The 18836-nt window shown below is 30.8% G+C and overlaps 10 protein-coding genes across 10 annotated transcripts in view; all 10 read right to left on the bottom strand.

Annotated features, from left to right (window-relative positions):
* NAEGRDRAFT_67348 (uncharacterized protein) overlaps positions 1-887 on the bottom strand; it is a gene marked incomplete at both ends in the record, with an annotated part of 1346 nt that extends 459 nt beyond the window's left edge. The window contains 3 exons of the mRNA XM_002677242.1: positions 7-390; positions 464-607; positions 716-887. Of these exons, the coding sequence (XP_002677288.1) occupies positions 7-390; positions 464-607; positions 716-887 (700 nt within the window). The remainder of the gene's footprint in view (positions 1-6; positions 391-463; positions 608-715) is intronic.
* A 134-nt stretch (positions 888-1021) lies between these two features.
* On the bottom strand, positions 1022-2573 carry NAEGRDRAFT_57983 (uncharacterized protein; the record flags this gene model as incomplete). The annotated part of the gene is made up of 1 exon (XM_002677241.1): positions 1022-2573. Exon 1 carries the CDS (start codon positions 2558-2560, stop codon positions 1022-1024), a length of 1539 nt encoding a protein of 512 aa, XP_002677287.1. The 5' UTR covers positions 2561-2573.
* Positions 2574-3074: 501 nt separating this feature from the next.
* On the bottom strand, positions 3075-4268 carry NAEGRDRAFT_67346 (uncharacterized protein; the record flags this gene model as incomplete). Its single annotated transcript, XM_002677240.1, has 1 exon — positions 3075-4268. The coding sequence occupies one exon, from the start codon at positions 4266-4268 to the stop codon at positions 3075-3077; it is 1194 nt and encodes a 397-aa protein (XP_002677286.1).
* Positions 4269-4334: 66 nt separating this feature from the next.
* Positions 4335-5459, bottom strand: NAEGRDRAFT_67345 (uncharacterized protein; the record flags this gene model as incomplete). The annotated part of the gene is made up of 1 exon (XM_002677239.1): positions 4335-5459. One exon carries the CDS (start codon positions 5457-5459, stop codon positions 4335-4337), a length of 1125 nt encoding a protein of 374 aa, XP_002677285.1.
* A 2773-nt stretch (positions 5460-8232) lies between these two features.
* Positions 8233-8979, bottom strand: NAEGRDRAFT_60607 (uncharacterized protein; the record flags this gene model as incomplete). Its single annotated transcript, XM_002677238.1, has 1 exon — positions 8233-8979. One exon carries the CDS (start codon positions 8977-8979, stop codon positions 8233-8235), a length of 747 nt encoding a protein of 248 aa, XP_002677284.1.
* Positions 8980-9573: 594 nt separating this feature from the next.
* NAEGRDRAFT_67343 (uncharacterized protein) lies at positions 9574-10379 on the bottom strand (the record flags this gene model as incomplete). Its single annotated transcript, XM_002677237.1, has 2 exons — positions 9574-10022; positions 10124-10379. 2 exons carry the CDS (start codon positions 10377-10379, stop codon positions 9574-9576), a joined length of 705 nt encoding a protein of 234 aa, XP_002677283.1.
* Positions 10380-12443: 2064 nt separating this feature from the next.
* On the bottom strand, positions 12444-15756 carry NAEGRDRAFT_67342 (rhoGEF domain-containing protein; the record flags this gene model as incomplete). Its single annotated transcript, XM_002677236.1, has 5 exons — positions 12444-14903; positions 14998-15110; positions 15163-15336; positions 15409-15604; positions 15688-15756. 5 exons carry the CDS (start codon positions 15754-15756, stop codon positions 12444-12446), a joined length of 3012 nt encoding a protein of 1003 aa, XP_002677282.1.
* A 184-nt stretch (positions 15757-15940) lies between these two features.
* On the bottom strand, positions 15941-17653 carry NAEGRDRAFT_79676 (uncharacterized protein; the record flags this gene model as incomplete). The annotated part of the gene is made up of 2 exons (XM_002677235.1): positions 15941-17302; positions 17440-17653. The coding sequence occupies 2 exons, from the start codon at positions 17651-17653 to the stop codon at positions 15966-15968; spliced, it is 1551 nt and encodes a 516-aa protein (XP_002677281.1). The 3' UTR covers positions 15941-15965.
* A 339-nt stretch (positions 17654-17992) lies between these two features.
* NAEGRDRAFT_67340 (uncharacterized protein) lies at positions 17993-18382 on the bottom strand (the record flags this gene model as incomplete). Its single annotated transcript, XM_002677234.1, has 1 exon — positions 17993-18382. The coding sequence occupies one exon, from the start codon at positions 18380-18382 to the stop codon at positions 17993-17995; it is 390 nt and encodes a 129-aa protein (XP_002677280.1).
* Positions 18383-18504: 122 nt separating this feature from the next.
* Positions 18505-18820, bottom strand: NAEGRDRAFT_33477 (uncharacterized protein; the record flags this gene model as incomplete). Its single annotated transcript, XM_002677233.1, has 2 exons — positions 18505-18738; positions 18785-18820. 2 exons carry the CDS (start codon positions 18818-18820, stop codon positions 18505-18507), a joined length of 270 nt encoding a protein of 89 aa, XP_002677279.1.
* Positions 18821-18836: the final 16 nt, after the last annotated feature.

Here is an 18836-nt window from a genome sequence, read left to right as displayed (position 1 = left end):
ACACACCTTGACTTGTTAGAAATTTAGTATCATCATAACCACAACTGACATCAATTGGTGTAAATTGTATTGGAAATTTCAATAATAAAGGTACTGAACTACTTTTAATACCTGCACAACATCCATTAGAATCAGATCCTGCAACATAAACTTGAGAATTTCTTGTAATAAATACAGAATGAGTATTGTTAGCTCCTACTTTACAAATAGGTTGACCATCAAAATAATCACTTGGAAGTTTAACTGGTTTCTTTTGAGATTCAGTATCTGAAATTCCCAATTGATTAGCTGAATTAGATCCATTTACAAATACTGAACCATCAATTGAAATGAAAATACTGTGATATCCACCTCCAGCTCCGTCAATTATTTTATATTCATTGATAACACCTATATTGTTGTTGTTGTTGTAATTTGTTAACAAATGAATTTACAATCAAACTTATAATCATTAAAAACAAACCTTCAGCTCTAATGAGACCTCTAATTGGAGAACCACCTAATGCTCCAGATACTCCACAACATAATTCACCATTACCATTTGTTCCAAAACTCAAAATTCTTCCTTCGAATGTGATGAGATGAGTGTGATGACGACCAGAAATTACTAAATATCACAGTGTTAATCGATTGATTTTGTTCAACATCATTTTTACAGATATTATTATTATTATAATACTAAATTTAACAAACGCAAGTAACGCAAATTTCATACCTTTTACAACATTGATATTTGGTAAATGAACCACTTTTTGATAAATAGCATCAGCAATCTTTGTAAGATCGGAATTAGTATCATCAATTTTAAAAGGTTCAAATTCTGAAACTGAAGTGGAAGAAACTTTGAATACGTGCTCTCCTGGAAATACAGCATGTGAAAGTGACATTAATTCACCAACCAGATATAACGTTGAACCTTGTTTGTTATTGTAACTGTTTAGCTTGTTTTCGTACATTTTTTTATTTCAAAATTTGAATCAAAAGGATTCATCTTGGACTTGATGTTTAACTGGTTGCCTTTTTAAATCTCTTGCTTACAGTGTGGACAGGATTGACAATTAACGTGAGCTGACAGAGCACTTGGTTGTTTCAGCAAATCACGAAGCGAAGGGAGTGTTGGATTGATTGGGGAAAGAGTTGGAGAATCAAGAATTGGACTAGTTTTTGGTTCTATAGAATTGGATGAATGTTGTTCAGAACTATTTGTTGAACTAGAGCATTGAGTAACGTTGACTGTTGCTACGGCAGATTTATCACCTTGTGGAATATTTTGAAGAACATTTTTTGCAGCTTGCTCAATTGATAAACCAGTACAAATGAAAGCGTGTATCTTCATGGCAATATTGCAATTAATCTTCTTGTAAAATTCAGGTGCCTCGTTTTCTAAGGTATTTTCAATAAGATCCTTCTTGACATGAGTGCGCAAAAAGAACTTTGGCTCTCTACCATCTCTTATAATAAAGTGGAAGACAAGCAACATAATCCTTTTACAGAAGCTAACAAGAGTCAACTTGTGAGGAAGTCTTTGTCTAAGAATTGAATGTTGTTGATTCTTTTCAATAAAGTTGCTGTGTTCCTTTGATGTCTTCTCGAATAAAGCTCTACGAACATCTCTGTATCTCCATGTTTTACCTTCATCTTTAGAAAGTCCAACAAGATGAGCGAGAGCTCTTATTGGCAACAATTTTTCAGTGGAAGAACCATTAACAAAATCTTCTTCGACAACTTCTTCTTCACATTCCTCCTCTTCATCTTCTTCCTTAACTTGGACAGGTTCCTTTTTTCTCTTCTTGTTTTGTTGTTGATCTGATGAGTCCTTCCGCTTCTTTTTTTCGTCTATCATTCCAATAATTTCATTAAAGGATTGCAAATTATTTGTTGTGGAAGATATCACTTTTTGATCAATAGTGGATTGTTCAGGAGTGCTAACAGTCTTAACGGAGGTAACATTGGTAGTATTGGAGATGACACCAGATTCAACAATATTATTGTGGAAAGTAGTAGTTTGAGTTTTGGAAAGAAGAGGGGATGGAATAGTGTGAGCGCTCACAGGATTAACTGGAGCGTGTGCACTGGTAGTGGTTGGGTAAATTTGATTGAATTGATTGTACATGTTAGTCGTATTATTAACAGGTTGTTGAGTTGTTGTTGAAATATTTTGAACCAAATAATTTGGATAGTATTGTTGTTGACTGAACATGTTTTTCGAGTGATGATTGGAGGAATCATGATAATGTAAGGCAGTACTAACACCGGAAGTAGCATAACACTTCGAATCATAATAAGTTGTAGCTGGTTTTGATGGAGTTCTATTGAAAAGTAATGTTAAAGCTTTCTTATTTAAATCATCATTTTGTTGTTGTTGATAACCATATTGATTGGATTGTGAAGAGGAATTAATCAATCCATTGTTATTACTATTATTCACGTATTGATGATGAAGAATAGTAGAGCCACCATTGGTATTAGTAAAACTTGTTGTTGATGGAATTGAAGGTAAAATTGATGATGATGTTGGTGGAGGGTAGTGTTGATTAATACTTTGTGGTTGTGGGTACATCTTTCGCTTTTTTGTTTGGCTTGATATCCACGAAGAAAGAGAAACGCGGAACGCGAAAAACCAACGAGCTTATTTTTACACTATCATTCGGCTTATGGTTGTTTGAGAATCAAAAAAGCATTGTGCAGACAATTTGCGTCTACAGCGAATTAAGCGCGAAAATGAGAATTTCAAAAGAATTGCGCGACTTTTTTTTCTCTGCTTTCACACAGGCTAGTTGAACATTTAGGTCTTGCTTGGAATTGTCGCCTTTTTGTTCCTGTTTTTGTGGGCACTAGACTTTTAGTATGTACAACAATTGGCAAAGCTTTTTAAGGAATTTATTCAAAATTTGGTATTGTAAAACTGTAAATAAACTGAGCAGAGTGAGGTGATTTAATCCTGATGGTTCACTCACGGTAAATCTAAAATGTCTATTAATCTAATTCATTTGAATACAATTGTTTCATCTGTAATCTTCAAAGATACACCACATGAAAATATATTAAGGCAAATTCTCTAAAGTACTATAATCTTATTGTTTATTCTGTTTCATTTGTTCATATTTAGCATTAACTTCATGAATTTGTTTCAAATCATTATCATCTCTTCTTCCCATAATGTAAAGTAACTCTTCACAGAATATTAAAAATTCAGGTTCAGTTTCCAAAAAGAAATCCAAAACTTGTTCTCTATCATAATTAGCATCAACTTCTAAAAGCATTTTCTGTAATCTTTCATTCTTTAATCTATTTTTTAACATGCTTGATTCTCCAATATATTCCAATTGTTCCTTTTTAATTGCGAGATCATCTGGAATTTTCAATCTTCTTGGACCATACTTTTCAACCTTCTTCTTTTTAATATGAAAGAAAGATCCATTTTCATCATTATTGGAAAGCATTTCTTCTTCAAGATTTGTTAATTGTCTTGCCTTTCTCTTCTTGTTTTCTATTAGGGGAGGTGCAAATTCACATTTAGTTAAATGAATATGAACTGGTGTATTCAATTTAATTTCAATCTTGATGTTAATTTTTGTTTTTTCATTATCTGTTGCAAATACTCGTCTCAAATCATCATACTTTTTATAATCTGAATGTGAAAGACTCTTTTTACCATTAAAACATGTTATTGAGTGAATATAATCTGTATTCTTTTCAATTGCATCAATAAGTTTACATAAAGTTATAAAATTATTTGAATTTAAATGTTTTTCACAAATCTTTTTTAAATTTGTCTTTTCTTCATGAATTATTTGAGGTGTAATTGGAATTTTATGACTTATTATAAATGATTTGTCACAACAATTTTGAAATATTGGAAATAATTCATTATATAAAATTGATTCTTTTTCTTTTAATTCTTGTTCATCTTTAGCCTTTTTAATTAATTGATTAGAAAGTAAATATTCAAAACATGAAAATAAAACATGTCTTCCTTTAACAATTCTTGAAAGTGCTGAATTTAATTCAGTTAAATTTACATTCAAAGGTGCTTCATGAAGAAATGAATTATTCAAAATTATTGTTGATGATGAAGAGGATGAAGAGGAGGATGTAATTGATTCTTGATGTTGTTGCTGATTATTATCATCACCACTAGTGTTAGTAATATTGGATGATGTTGCTGATGGAATTATTGCAATAGAAGAAGAATCGGATGGTGTTGGTTCCGATATGTCTTCACTATTATTGATGACGAATTGTTGTGTTTCTACGAGTAACCACATTTTTTTGTAATTTGTAATGTTCAATAATTTAATAGAAGCTGTTGAATGTATTGTTGTATTGTTGAATTAATTGAGTTTATTTTCCATTAGTAATTTGAATGGATTTGCAGAACCTGAAGAAGAGGAATTATCAATAAAATCACTTTTTTGTATCTTTTCAAGTGAAATGTCAAATTCTACTTGTTGAATGGATCCATCTGTTTGTGAGATGAGATAAAATTGTGAAGGATGAAAGGTTGTTTCTTTTCCTTCAATGAAATTTCCAGATGCCTTAATAAATCTCTTATCAGTTCCAACGGTTAGTGCATATAATCTCCTTCCATCAATGGTCCAACATTCCAATATGCCTCTCCTAGGTGCAAATATCAATAATAATTCAATATTTGATTCACTATTCATATTTTCAGGTTCTGATCCAGTGAAAAACCAATAACAATGAGCTTCTCTGTATCCTTTAAATACTTTCATAACAGTCATGGTTGATAAATCAAATATTAAAATTCTTCCCAAAGAATCACTCGTTGCCAAATATTTTCCTGTATAATCCAAATCAGCATGAAATATTTCTCTCTTTTCATCTATGAATCGATTGGAAATTGGAATACGTGTACCTGGTAATATTTCTGGTTCTTCAGGTTCACTCGGTTGCTCAACTTCCTTATTTCCTCCCCATAACCATGAGCTGTAATTGGATGCAAGAGAATAAACTTTGCTTGCTACTTGTGTTGCAATTTTCTTCACTCTTGTTCTCTTTCTCACATATTCAACAATTTCATTAGCTGTTGAGTAGAGAGCTAGTGTTGATTTACCAACCGCTACAATATCAAATTCACTCTTTTCTTCCATCACTTCAAAAATTGAAGAATCAGAACAATGAGAATATAAACAACAAGCATCATTAAGTTTAGCAAATTCTTGTAAATTCCATTTCTTGTATTCTAAATCATCCAAATCCATGGAAGGATTTTCACTATTTAATTCCTTTTTGAGATGGAGAGGATCAATAGTGATGACATGATTAGGATATATTATTAAAATAATTTCTTTTTGAAAATTTGGAAGAAGTGTGTTGTGAAAAACACTTTGTGATCGAATTTTAACAATTTCCAAATCGTGAAATCTCTCTTCACGAATAATTTTATCTTGTTGAACATCATAAATTCTCAAATAACCTTCCGAAGATCCAATCATTAGAAAATTTTGATTACTAAATGAAATCCACATTAAACAAGTAATTTTCTCTCTTAATCCAAATAAATATTAAAATAATAATATTCATATTTACCCTTCATATTTACATGGTGAATTTACTTGAATTAATTCAAATTCATTTATAGAATTATCATATATACATAAATAACAATGACGATAATGTCCAATTCCAACTAATTTACAATCCCTTGAAACAGCAACAAGTGTATCCGAATAATTTAATAACCATTCATCATAGGATTTATCTTCATTATCATTGGAACGATCATATATTTTTAATTCCTTTCCGATCCAATTTAAAGAATGATCAATATTAAATGCCTTTTGAATTGTTTGCATTTTTTTTAATTTTAAATAAAAAATAACAATGTAAATAAATGAATCTGGATGATCCCAATATTTGAATAAATTGAAAGATATGTGTTTGCTCAATTTAATGGTCAAATTCAGAAATTTATTCCTCTAAAAAAACTTCCAATTTCCTCCCAAATTAAAAAAAATGAAGAGAAAGTCAACTGCGACAAATTAGTATAAATGATCAGCACTCCAAAAAGCTTAAAGCTGCAATATGTAGTGAAATTCCCCAAAGAGAACAGCACGAAGATGAACAAGAATTAGTAAAACTGATATTATTCCATCCATTATTCCATCCATTATTTCAAAATTAATTTCCTCCTAGTTGATCTTTCCATAAAATAGATACAATTCCAGAACTTGCTGGTATTACATATTTAACTACAGTTACAACTAAGCAATTAAATAATTTAATAATTGCCATAACTACCAAGAAACAATGTTATGTATTTGATTCAGAATGTAAATCATGGAAACTTAAATTTAAATTACCTTTATTTAGTTCTGTTCAGATTGACAGTCAATTTCAGAATGTTTATATTGGAACAAGAGATTGTATTAAGAAATATAAAATATTAGATAATGTAACAGATTATTCAAAAGAATCTCCTATTTGGGAAAGTAAGATTAGTTCAAAGTATAAAATGAATTGTGCTAAATCAAAGAATGAAATGTATATCATACATAATATTAATACAATCTATGTAATGGATTTATTGAATGGATCAAAAAAAAGAGAAATTAATTTAAATCAATCAGATTACAATAATATTGATGTATTATATGTGGATGAAAGGAGGGACAGCTTTATCTTTTATATGAAGAAAGTGATGAAGATAGTGACGATGAACTATAACTTTTCATCTTGAAGGATGAAAGATCTGGAATTGAAATTAAAATTGACAGATGTTATTCAAAAGTTGTGTCAATAATTCCATATTATGAAAATTATTTCATTAGCTTGACAAATATGGGAGAAGCCTATTTATATGAAATAAAACAACAAATTTGTTTCATACTTTTACTGTTTCTAATTGAATGGTCATTCTATTCCACAAAAAGACAAAAAGATAAAAGACTACAGCACCACAGGTTCCCAAGTTGTCTCCAACCTCAGTACTGATGTGGCTCGACGATGCTTAACTTCTCAAATCGGACGGGATGAGGTGCATTCATCGTGATATGGCCGTAGCCATCAACTATCTTAATTTCTGAAATATAAATCAGTTCACTCTATATATAATCCACTGAATACAAGGCAAACCACATCCGTAACTCAGTAAAATAGCAAATGTATGACCATTTCAATTGAGTTCCATCAAATTGGATGAAAGAACCATTTTGCTCATCCTTATAGTTATCAATAACTTTAACAATTGGAGCATTATTTCCAACCAGTACTTAATGATCTAACACTTTGAACTTTAGTAACCATATTTATAACTGCCTTTAAGTTGTGTAACTTAGAGTCGAATTCTACTAGATCGCTACTTAGAAGCAATGTCAATTAAAAAAATTTTCAATTAATTAGATACGACGGGAAGCCTGCCAGGAATATGGCGACAATCCCGCTACAGTCTTTGACTGTATGAACAGTGAAGGCAACGAAGACAGAATCTTGTTGGTTCAGGTTTTGTTTGAAGAAATAGATAAGGTTGATCAACCTAGTATTTATTGAACTGTTGCCATGTTGAATTGCTTGATGCAAATTTTGGTTTCTCATATTCTGATCAATTCTAAATTGAAACTTCATCTATTTCAAAACGTTATTTACAATTTACTGAATTAGTTACAAGTTAATTTACATCTTTTTCGATTTGGTAATCTTCTTAGTGGTGGTTGATTGTTGTTTAGCTCTCTTTTCAATTGAATTTTTCGAAGATCTTTTCACTGAAATTTGTTTACCATTTAAATTTGCAAGATGATAATCAATTTTATTACGATGTCTAGTTCCATCTATAATTGGTTTAGATCTTGACCAGACCGTTTTTGTTGGAATTCTATCTTCGTAAGAAGAATTTGATGAAGTATTTCTAGCTGGCATTTTGCTCATAGTGTTGGTTATTTAGTTATTTTGTTTTGTTGTGGAAATATCTCAATGAATCAATATTGAAAACCAATAAAAACAAGCCAATATTGTTGAAAAACCAAGTTCAAAAGTGTGAAATCTGCAAGAAAAAGACTACAGCACCACAGGTTCCCAAGTTGTCTCCAACCTCAGTACTGATGTGGCTCGACGATGCTTAACTTCTCAAATCGGACGGGATGAGGTGCATTCATCGTGATATGGCCGTAGCCATCAACTATCTTAATTTCTGAAATATAAATCAGTTCACCCTTTACATGGCTTCAGAACAATAACAAAGAAAGAGATAAAGGATATTACAATGTAATATAATTAGGCCGAAAACAGACCTCTTTTATTCACCAGTGCATACGTATGTTTCTTCAATTGTTCATCTATAACTTTGTGAATTTGTTTACAACCCTCTATTGCATGTTCCAAAACCTTTTCAAATTGATCCAAAGATAATTTCGAATCCATTTGTAATAAAGTGACCTTATCATGTTTTGGAAGAAGAGCAATTGGTACATCTGGACCACCAGCACAATCTTCAATATAATTTAAATCTGTTAATGGAGAACCTTGAATAAATCCAGCAGCACATGAAACAACAAAATCTTTCATTGGAATACCTGCATCTAATAAGGCAAGTGTTGCAGCATTTATACAAGCACATCTAGTACCTCCATCAGCTTGAAGAACTTGCATGAAAATATCAATTTGTGTTCTTGGATATAAATGTGTTAAAATTACAGATTCAAATGTTTGTCTAATCACAACTGAAATTTCAGTCGATCTTCTATCCTTTTTGAATTGTCTCTTTCTTTCTCCTGTACTAAATGTTGCCATACTATATTCACAATTAATAATTGCTCTATCATTCTTCATTTGTGATTTATTTTTGACTTCTCTCGGACCATAAACAGCAGCTAATACACGTGTATTGCCCTGTTCATAATATGCTGATCCATCGGCTCTACTAAATAAATTTAATTTAAATTTAATATTTCTAATTTCATGGGAACGTCTTCCATCAACTCGCAATCCTTCAGGTGAAATGTATTCAATACGCGAACTCATTTTTTTAAATTATGAAATTAAAATGTTGTTCCAATAAATTAATGATGATGATTAATACAATTCATAATAAACCAAACCAACCAATACACACATAGGATGAGCTTAAATTGTCAATGTTAGTCTGATGATATTATGAATTGTAATTCTATTTCCCTTCTTTCTAGAAATCATCATCATGAATTAAAAGCCTCCGAACATTCTCATTCTTCTTCTATCGGTTGGTGTATTTCTTACCGTGACACTGATGGGTTTTCCAACTGAAGTAGTACAATGCACTTGTGAAATTAATTCAAATTGAATACTAGAATCACGTGAATCATCTCCTGGAAACATGTGTTTGATTCCTCCCTTTTGAGCAAATTGTTTTAAAAATTGAAAGAATGTTCCATCACCATTACTACTGTTAGCATCTAGTGAAGGTCTAGAAGAAGAAGGATTAGAATAATTAGAAAAGAAAACTGAGAAAATCCAATAAGCAATACCACCCAATATTAAAAAGAAAGATTCGGAAGAAAACCAAGATGATGATCTTGTCATATTTTTATATTCTTGTTGTTGTTTATAATAATAAAACGATAGTGTGATGTTACAAAATTATTGTGGAGTGATAAGGCCAACAAATTGGTTAAAGTAATTTTCAAAGGCAAGGTAACGGAAGTTAGATGGCAATAAACCATAACTTCTTAATGGAGTTCCAGTGGTATCAGTTCCTGTCCAAGAAATAAATACTTTTACATCTTGTTGCTTCTCTGTTGACTGGTCATAGTACATTCCACACTGTTTTTCACGTACACAGGGCAATGTTAGATCAAGTGAACAGGCAACCTTAGCAGAATCACAATTTTCAACAAACTTAATTGGTTGAGAAACTGAAGTAGAATTCAAAACTCCTGAAGACAATTGAATACCAACAGTGTAGTACATAGTGAAGGATTCTCTAGAGCTAACAGTCTTCACAGATCTATAATAATATTTATCGGATGAAAAACTTCCAACCCAAAGAGTGACAGTACTATTTTCACTAGCATTCATGAAAGAACTTGCTGTTGTTGTATTAAAATTCCACAAAATTTAGAGTTTCATCATGATGAATTAGATCCAATAATAATAATAAATAAATTTTCATTCAAATAATAAAACGTACTACCGTTGAGTGTAAGTTCGGATAACTCGTCAACTAAAACGCAGAAAGGATAAAATTTGCTGGTTTCGTTGTTACTCAATTCAACAACAAGTTTGGTTGCTTGTTTTGTTGTACAGGAGGTTTGTTTTCCTTGTGGATCCATACCTGGCCAACATGGTTTAGTACAGTCAATGGTAGTTGTATCTGCCGATTTAACGTGTGGAAGAATAACAGATAAGAGAACTATCAAGGCTCCTAGCAAATAGATAATTTTCATTTTTTTAAATTTAAAAAAAAGAAAAAGGAAAGACAACGATGGATGTAAATTAGAATCAAACTGCGCCACTCAATAATTTTATTATTACCCAATAACAAAAATAACAAGCCTTCATCAGCAGAAATCCATTATTCAACGTTAACATGTCGTTGATGGATGACTTTAATGGATTGCTGAATACGACTCTATTTATTCATTTTCAAAATCATTCAATTACATTTTAAATCTCAATCCATACCTATTATGTTTAATTGCTCATATGCTCCTCCATACTCAGACAGCTTCTCTTCCTCTCTTTCTCTGATTCATTTATCAAATCTATTAATAATACACAACGCAGTGAAATGAATGGATCACTTTTGAGAAAAGCCTTAGAAATTTCCAATTTAAAAAAAAACATTCAAGATGACTCTTAATCAATCACGCTCAAATCAAATCGTTCATTTAATTGTGGATCAATCTAGCCTTCAATCAGGATTGAGAAATGAATTGATGAATAATGTAATGGATTCATTAAAGGAATGGGCTCTTAAAGTGTCATTGGTAGCATCTAGGAAATACAGGATTTTGTTTTCCCTTCTCAAAATTACTAATCAGTCAATTGTAGAAGAATTAATTCCAGTCGATGAGTTGAGTTTACAATCAATTGCAAGGAATATGAAATCCACATCGGATAAGGATCAAGGTATGTGATATTTTGTATTCCAATATTAGTTAATCTTTTCGAAGGCTTTAGAAAAAATTCACTTTCGAATAGTATCTCCATCTTGAACTCATTTCTTGATAATTACATGGTTGGAGAATGTGAGTCTACTCAGATTATACTCTTCACAATGAATCAATTTTCTAAAGGAGATTCTCTTGAAGAAGTATTTCGTGTATGTTTTACAATTTAATATTTAACTAAATTTAATATTTGATTTAGCAAATGTATAATGAAAATAAGGACCTGCATATAGTAAGGGTTATTCATGATTTTGAGGAAGAAGTTATCATTGATCAGGAGGTTATCAAGTGTGTTGAAAACTATCCAAACATCAGGATTAGTTCAATTTTCAATGATCCTATTTGTATCTCGAGAGAATTATTTCAATCAACAAAACATCTAATGAAGATAGAGATTGGTGGAGCAAGGTTATTTCTCATGAATGACAAAGAGCCTCTAAATTTGAGCATTCTGTCAACTGGTTCTTCTAATTGTTTGAATGTTGAAATGAAAGAAAGATTATGCTTGTGTCATGGTGAAAAGGTGAATTCAAATTTATTTTACCAAACATTGCCAAGAGGTTTTATTTGTAGTAAGACTCTGAAAATGATCGATAGTAGCGATACCACACCAGCTCTCTTGTTAAACTCTCCAATGGCTCAAATACGTCTTCCAGCTAATGATGAGTCTGCTTCAGAGACACATTCTGAAAACATTGACATTCAAGTTATAAGTAAGGTTCACTTATCTTCTGTTCCATACGAATTGCTCTTTGAAAGATCATATGTCATGGTGCCATTTACTGACATTTCCTATGATATTCATGATTTGGAGAGAAATGAGGGGAATATAGCCTCTCTATGTACTACTTTGAACGAGGGAAAGTTCGGTATTGTTTGCACCTCAACATCTAACATTGATGGTACGAGCATTAAGGGTAGTGGAATATTGTATCATTTCATAATATTTCCAGACTCTCAATGTAGATGTCTTTACATTCAACAACTTTCAACAACTGATGAGATTTTACCACCAGTCCATATTCCAGTCATGATACATACTGAAGAACAACTTAGTGAAATGAACCAAAAGCTAAACAATTTAGAAACAATTGAAGATTTTAACCCTCTTCACTTATCATCTAAAAAAGTTGATTTTGCTTTCAAATCTATTAAGGGAGTTAGCCCTATAAAAAGAATTAAGGAAGTCTTACCAACCAAAGCACCAACACAAGCGAAAAAGGTAGAATCTAAACAACTTGCGACACATCAAAAGTCAATCAAGTCCAATCCAATAGCCACTAATGAGAAAAAGAATTACAAACAATTAGTCAAGAAGATTGTATTCAAATAAATCTTTTATTTCTTTTTAAGACTGAAACGATTCTTCATTTCATCTATCAAATTTGTATCTTGTTTACTGTTCATTCCAAGCAATGGATTCAAGAAGCTGATAGTTCTTCTTCTAGGATCCTCATTTGAAATACTACTTCTCATTGGAGAAGCTCTTGGTTTATCAGAACTTGTAGGGTCCACATAATCCTCAATTTCTTCCTGAATATCGTTTGAAGCTGATTCAGGAATAACCATGGAAACAGGTCTTTGTGGCAATTCTTTTGGTTCTACTCTTTGGAAAACTTGAGTTGTTATAGGTGTTTCTGGAAGTTCTCTGATTGAGAATCTTGATGGTAATGTTTCAGTTGTTGGGAGTCTGAAAGATTTTCTTCTCAACGCGTTGAGTTCTTGATCAGATTGAGACAGTTTTTGTTCGGATTGGATAAGTTTTTGCTTTTCTTCTTCCAACAACTTTTGACATTTCATTTCCTTTGTGATTGAGTGGGCAAGAGAGAATTGAAGTTTCATATTATCTTGTTTTGACTTTTCCAATTGTTGTCTTAACTCATCAATTGTTTGGCTACTATCAGAGTTTCTGATAAAGTTTCTTTCCAATTTTTCAAACATATTTGCAAGTTCTAATTGCATATCAGTAACAGCTTGTTGGGAAGTTGAAATTTGATTCAACAACATTTTGTTTGTTGAAATGTAGTATTGAATTTGGGATTTGTATGTAATTGAGAGTTCTTCTAATTGTTTAGAAATATGTTTTCTCTCATTAATCTTTTCTTCTCTAACATTACCCAATGTTGTTGTTACTAATTTAATTTCATTCATCAATTTAGCATTTCTACTACTTAATTCATTGACATCTTCAATAACTTCATCATCGTTTCTAGCATTATTAAAATCAGAAATTATCTTCTTCAACTCTTCAATTTCTGCATCCTTCTTCTTGATAGTTTCTTCATATTTACTATCAATTTCACTAGCTCCAATTCTTTCACATGCAGTTTCAATTTTTTTAACATTGATTTCATCATTTTGTTCAAATAAACTCTTAATTTCAATTGAGAATTTGTCAAAACTATTCTTTTGTAAAGTTTCAGTCATACTGCTTTCAAGTAATTTAATCTTTTCATATAATTTTGTAACTTTTCTATTCAATTTCTGATTATTCTCTTCAAGGGTTCTATTTCTTTCTTCCAAAAACTTGTTTCTATTTTCATATTCTTGTTTTTGATAAACCATTTCATAATTAATTTCTTGATGATCCAATTGTTGAATAACATTGTGAATAAGTGAAAATTCTTCTCCATATTCTCTCTTCAATTGTTCAATCGATTCTTGAGTTTTTGCATCAATAATTACATTTGAGGTTAAATAATTTGAATTTTGAGAATCGAATGAATTTCTTTGATTTCTAACTTGATCAAAGTTTCCTTTTTCAGCTTGGAATTTAGTATCAGATGTTCCAAATAATTTTCTAAATGAACTTTCATCGGTACATAAACTAAGGAACATTTCTCTTTGTTTTTCAACAGTTGATAATAATGATTCCTGCTCATTCACTAATTCTTGAATATTCTTACTTTCTTCTAAAGTATTATCTAATTTCTTTCTTTCTTCATGTATCTTTTTAATATTTTCAATCAAATCTCTAATTTCACTCTTGTATGAATTGATAGAACTTTCATACTCTTTCAATGATGCTTTATGAACAGAATATTCAGCTATTAACATATCAATTGCCTTATTCTTTTGTTCAAATTCACCAATTGATTGAACCCATCTACTAGCTTCATCAATTGGATTTGTAATATTATACTTTTTAGCATTGAGAGCTTTTTCTTCTTCAATATTTCTTCGTGTCAAGTTAAACCATTCATTCTTTTCAGAAACATCAGAAAATCTTAACATGAGTGGAGGTTCATTAAGAGTTAATAAAATTAAAGATGTTTCACCATTATCAGATAAAGTAGTAAATACTAATGGGAAATAAGCAATATCTTTCTTTCCTGTTGTATAAGCAAATATATCAGATGCCAAATAACAATCTGCCCATTCTTCTCCCTTTTCATTTACAATTCTAATTCTACCTTCCTTCATGAATTTTCTCCATGAAATTAATAATTTACCAAGTTGACTTGCTACTTTTTGTGTGGTTTCAAAATGTCTCTTACTTTCATTAATTCTTGATACAATCTTTTCCATATTATCACCCAATGATTTTACTTTACAATAAATTACAGATTCTGATGGTGTAATCTTAACTAATCTATCAAACAAATTCTTATAACCAAATATTCTTTGCATTGGTTTTGGTAATAAATCTCTTAAACCTAATCCTTTAGATCTTGGATCATCTCTAAATTGTTTCAATATTTTTTCAAATTCCTTATTCTTCTTACATAAATCATTAGTAATTTCAACTGCCATATCATAACCTTTAACATAATCACTATAGAAATTTAGAAATGGAAGCTAAAATAATAGAAATAGTAATAAATTGTTGCAATTTAGATGGTGGAAGTAGTAATGGTAATATTGGTTAAAATATAGAGTTTCAACAACTTACATGTCTAACAAATACATCAAGAATCTTTGGAATATTGCCACTATTAGTAATTTCATCTTTCTGTTTTTGAATTTCATTCAATAGAATTTTTGTTAAATTTCTGATTTGTCTCACTAGTTATTCAATGATGATCAAATTCTATAAAATCGAAACTCTCAAACTTACCATTACCAAAGAGTTTCTTAATTTCATCTTGTGAAATAATTGGTTTTTTAGCTTCAATTCTTTGTTCAAACATTTGAATATAAAGAGTATCAAGAATTTCCAAAAAGTACAAATAACTCTTCTCTGTGTCCACCAATTCGTTAACGATACACATAATTTCTCTAACTCTATTTTCTATTTGTATTGGTAGTATTATTATATTTAGATAGATATTAATTTAATATTAAGAATGAAGAAATCACATACTTCCTAATAATCCCTTTTTAAATTTGTAACTTCTCCAAATCTTTAATACAATTTTACCTGCTTGCTCTTCTGCACATTTAACTGGTGATGCGAATGAGGCTGGAAATAATCCAATTCGATCACCAATTTTACCAATACTCCATCCAGCAATATTATCTTTTGTTACACCAACAACATCTCCCTTACGAAGAGTTAACTCCCGATCACGTTGTCCTTCAAAATCAAAATCAAGCTTTATAAATTAACAACTCCAATCTATAAGGCTTCATTCTTACTTACTTTTACGTAGGACTTGATTTCATTCTTACTAAAATCAAAATCTGCAGAAGTTAAAACCGCGTTACTCATTTTTTTACAGTTTGTCTTTTTAGCTAAGGCACAAACAAAACAGAATTGCTGTAGTAGTGTATTCATCCAACTCTCTGGGGAGACCTTAATTTGATAAACGTTGATGACAATAAGACAACGACAAAACAATTCTACCGTAACCTTTTGAAGAAAGTCAAAAGATCTCTTAACTCCGAATTATTTCAATAAATACATGGGATGAATAATATTTAATCAACAGGTGGTTGTTCATCTTCTGGTGATTTCTTCAAAAGTGCTTTTTCTTCTTCATCTAAGCCTTCGACATCAACTTCAGAGATGGAAACATCATCAACATTTTGAATGAGTTGTTCAATTTGTTCAATGTTAGCTGCTTCTTCAAAGTTAACGTTACCAAATAATCCAGCATTATTAAAGTCCATTTGACCCATCAATTGAACCAATTCTTCACTTGACAAATCCCATAACTTATCGAGAGCAACATCTACACCTTGTGTAAGAGCTATTTCAAAGAAGAATTTGATGAAATCTTCTGTCAAATCAGATTCCTTAATAAAATCTTCCATTTTCATTTCCTTAAGTTCGCCCTTAGCACATTTTTCAATCAATTGTTCGTTCAATTTCTTCATACCTCTGTTCATTGTTAAACCAATGACACCACTGAAAGCTTTAGAAAGTCTTGACCCAAACAATTTGTCAACAGCAACAGCAGCATATCTTTCCTTGAAATTAAGTTGAGACATGTATTCACGTTGCATATCAGCCAAACCTTCTTTGAAAGTGTCACCAGTTAATGGCCAACCCCAAATAACAAATAATTTAGCACACATTTCTGCAATCTTTTTGATAAATGAACCTTTGGCATCAATTGTAATTTCCTTGGTATAATCAATAACAATTTCTTTAGCTCTTCTATCCTTTTCAGCCATTGATGCAATTTGTGAGTACATGAAAGCATCTCTTGCCAATTCAGGTAAAAGTTCACAAGTATGATTAATCAACTTCTTCATACCATAACTATCTTGGAGAATACAATTATAACCACAATCGCTACATTCTAATTGTTTAGTTTCTTCATCATAAAAAACGTCATCACTTAAACAATCAGGACACCAAGATTGAGTCCAATTTTCTCTCTTTGAAATACAAACATGAATACCCTTATTATGTTCCAATTTTTCATCTTCAATAACTTTCTTAATTGCCTTCAATTGAGTTGTATCAGCCAAATCACTCTTATTTAAAACGAAAATGACAGGTGTTGGTGAGAAAACTTCTCTAACAACTTCAGCTTCAAAGTTTTCAAATCTACCACGAGCAGTATTGACAACATACCAAACAACGTGGATATGATTAGTAACATCTGGTGATTGTCTCAATTGCATAAAGAATTTACCAGTTTCTTTAATAAATTCTTCGTGACTGTTCCATTCCAATCCTTTAGAGTCATAAATAACAACTGGCTTATCGGATGGTTCATACTTTTGGAAATGTTGAGTCACAGGCATACCGGCACCTGCTCTAGCTAATTCTTCACCAAAAACTGCATTAACTAAACTACTTTTACCTAATCAAAATAATATTAAATCCAATAATAATAATAATTAATTCATCGTCATCATTAATCGCCATTAAAAAGAATATTATTATAATTAAATTCCAATAATAACAATCAAATCATCACAGATCATTAAATAAACCTACCAGCACCAGTAATACCAGCAACTAAAATATTAGGCTTCTTACAAGCTTTGGTACAATCGTTAAAGTGATCTTGGAAACTTTTAACCAATTCTTCAGTTTCTCTTTCGGATAATTCTGAGAGTTTTTGGTTCATTTCATTCATACCAGCTGCTTGGACAGCTTGGTTTGGATCGGAAGGATCTTGTGGTGGAGTGTTATTGTCTTGTGGCAACATTTTTTTGATTGAATTTTTTAATAGAATTTTGCTTACGTTGGGAGGATGTGGAACGTGATAAATACTACAGTCATCAAATGATGGAGAGAATCAGTTAATATTATGAGAATTGAATTGACAATATTTCCTTAATATTTCTACTATTTATTCTGATAAAAGATTAATAGTGAGATCTGTCTTTTTTATTTTCAATAACCCAATATAAATTTGGTTCATCATCCTCTTCTGTGTTTTTCTTTTGTGATGCTACAATAAAACATCACAACTCTGCAATTTGATTATTCACAAAAGATCTTTAACAATTTCCGTTATAGATTTCAAATTGTAATTATTTGTAAATTAATTTTCCCATTTTGGCTTGTTCTTTTGAGCATTAGAATACTTGGCAATTCCTTTTCTAATGGCTTCTTCACCATAATTTGTAAATTTTGGAGGATTATTAGAATAATATTGAATAGATAATAATCCAACAGCAGCTGAAAGTACAAAACTAGTATTCCAAAACTTTACAGTTCTAGCATTTTGACCACTCACTAAACTAGCAACCATTGAAAAGAATGATGCAGCACATGAAAAGAAGCCAAAAGCAGCCATTGGTCTTTTGATAAGATAATATGTTGCGTACTTGAATCTACCTGTACCAGCATCAATTCTTTGAAGAACATCTGGGTTTGAATCGGATGCGTAATCATATGATGAGAGAGCAGAAGGTGGATTGTTCTTATTCATTTTTTTTGATATTGTCTTTTTTCAAGCCTTTAATTAAATATTTAAATATTCAAGTGCACAGATGGTAATATTGGATTTACATAAAATTGATCATGAATTATTGGCTCTTCTATAAATTACATTTATTGTTTTACATTTGTAACATCTCTAATAAGAGAAATATTATCACCTTTTAATAATATTCTTCCAATTTTCTTTCTTTGTGATTTCTTTGTATAAATTTCTTCCGTTTCATCCAAAACAATATTCATATATTCATCAAATCCTAGAATATTTCCTTCTATCCGTAAATCAGTATTTTCATATAACCATATTTGAATTCTACTTCCCTGCTTCAAATACTCAAAAACTTGAGTCTTTAATTATTGTTAAAATGATCCGATCATGTATTTAAATACTTACAATTGGCTGGGTCATCATCTTTTGTTTCTTGTGCATTTTCAAAGTAGCCTAG

Source organism: Naegleria gruberi (genome assembly GCF_000004985.1).
Source record: "Naegleria gruberi genomic scaffold NAEGRscaffold_23, whole genome shotgun sequence".
NCBI lineage: Eukaryota > Heterolobosea > Eutetramitea > Acrasida > Naegleriidae > Naegleria > Naegleria gruberi.
This window is presented reverse-complemented; position numbering and strand designations above follow the sequence as displayed.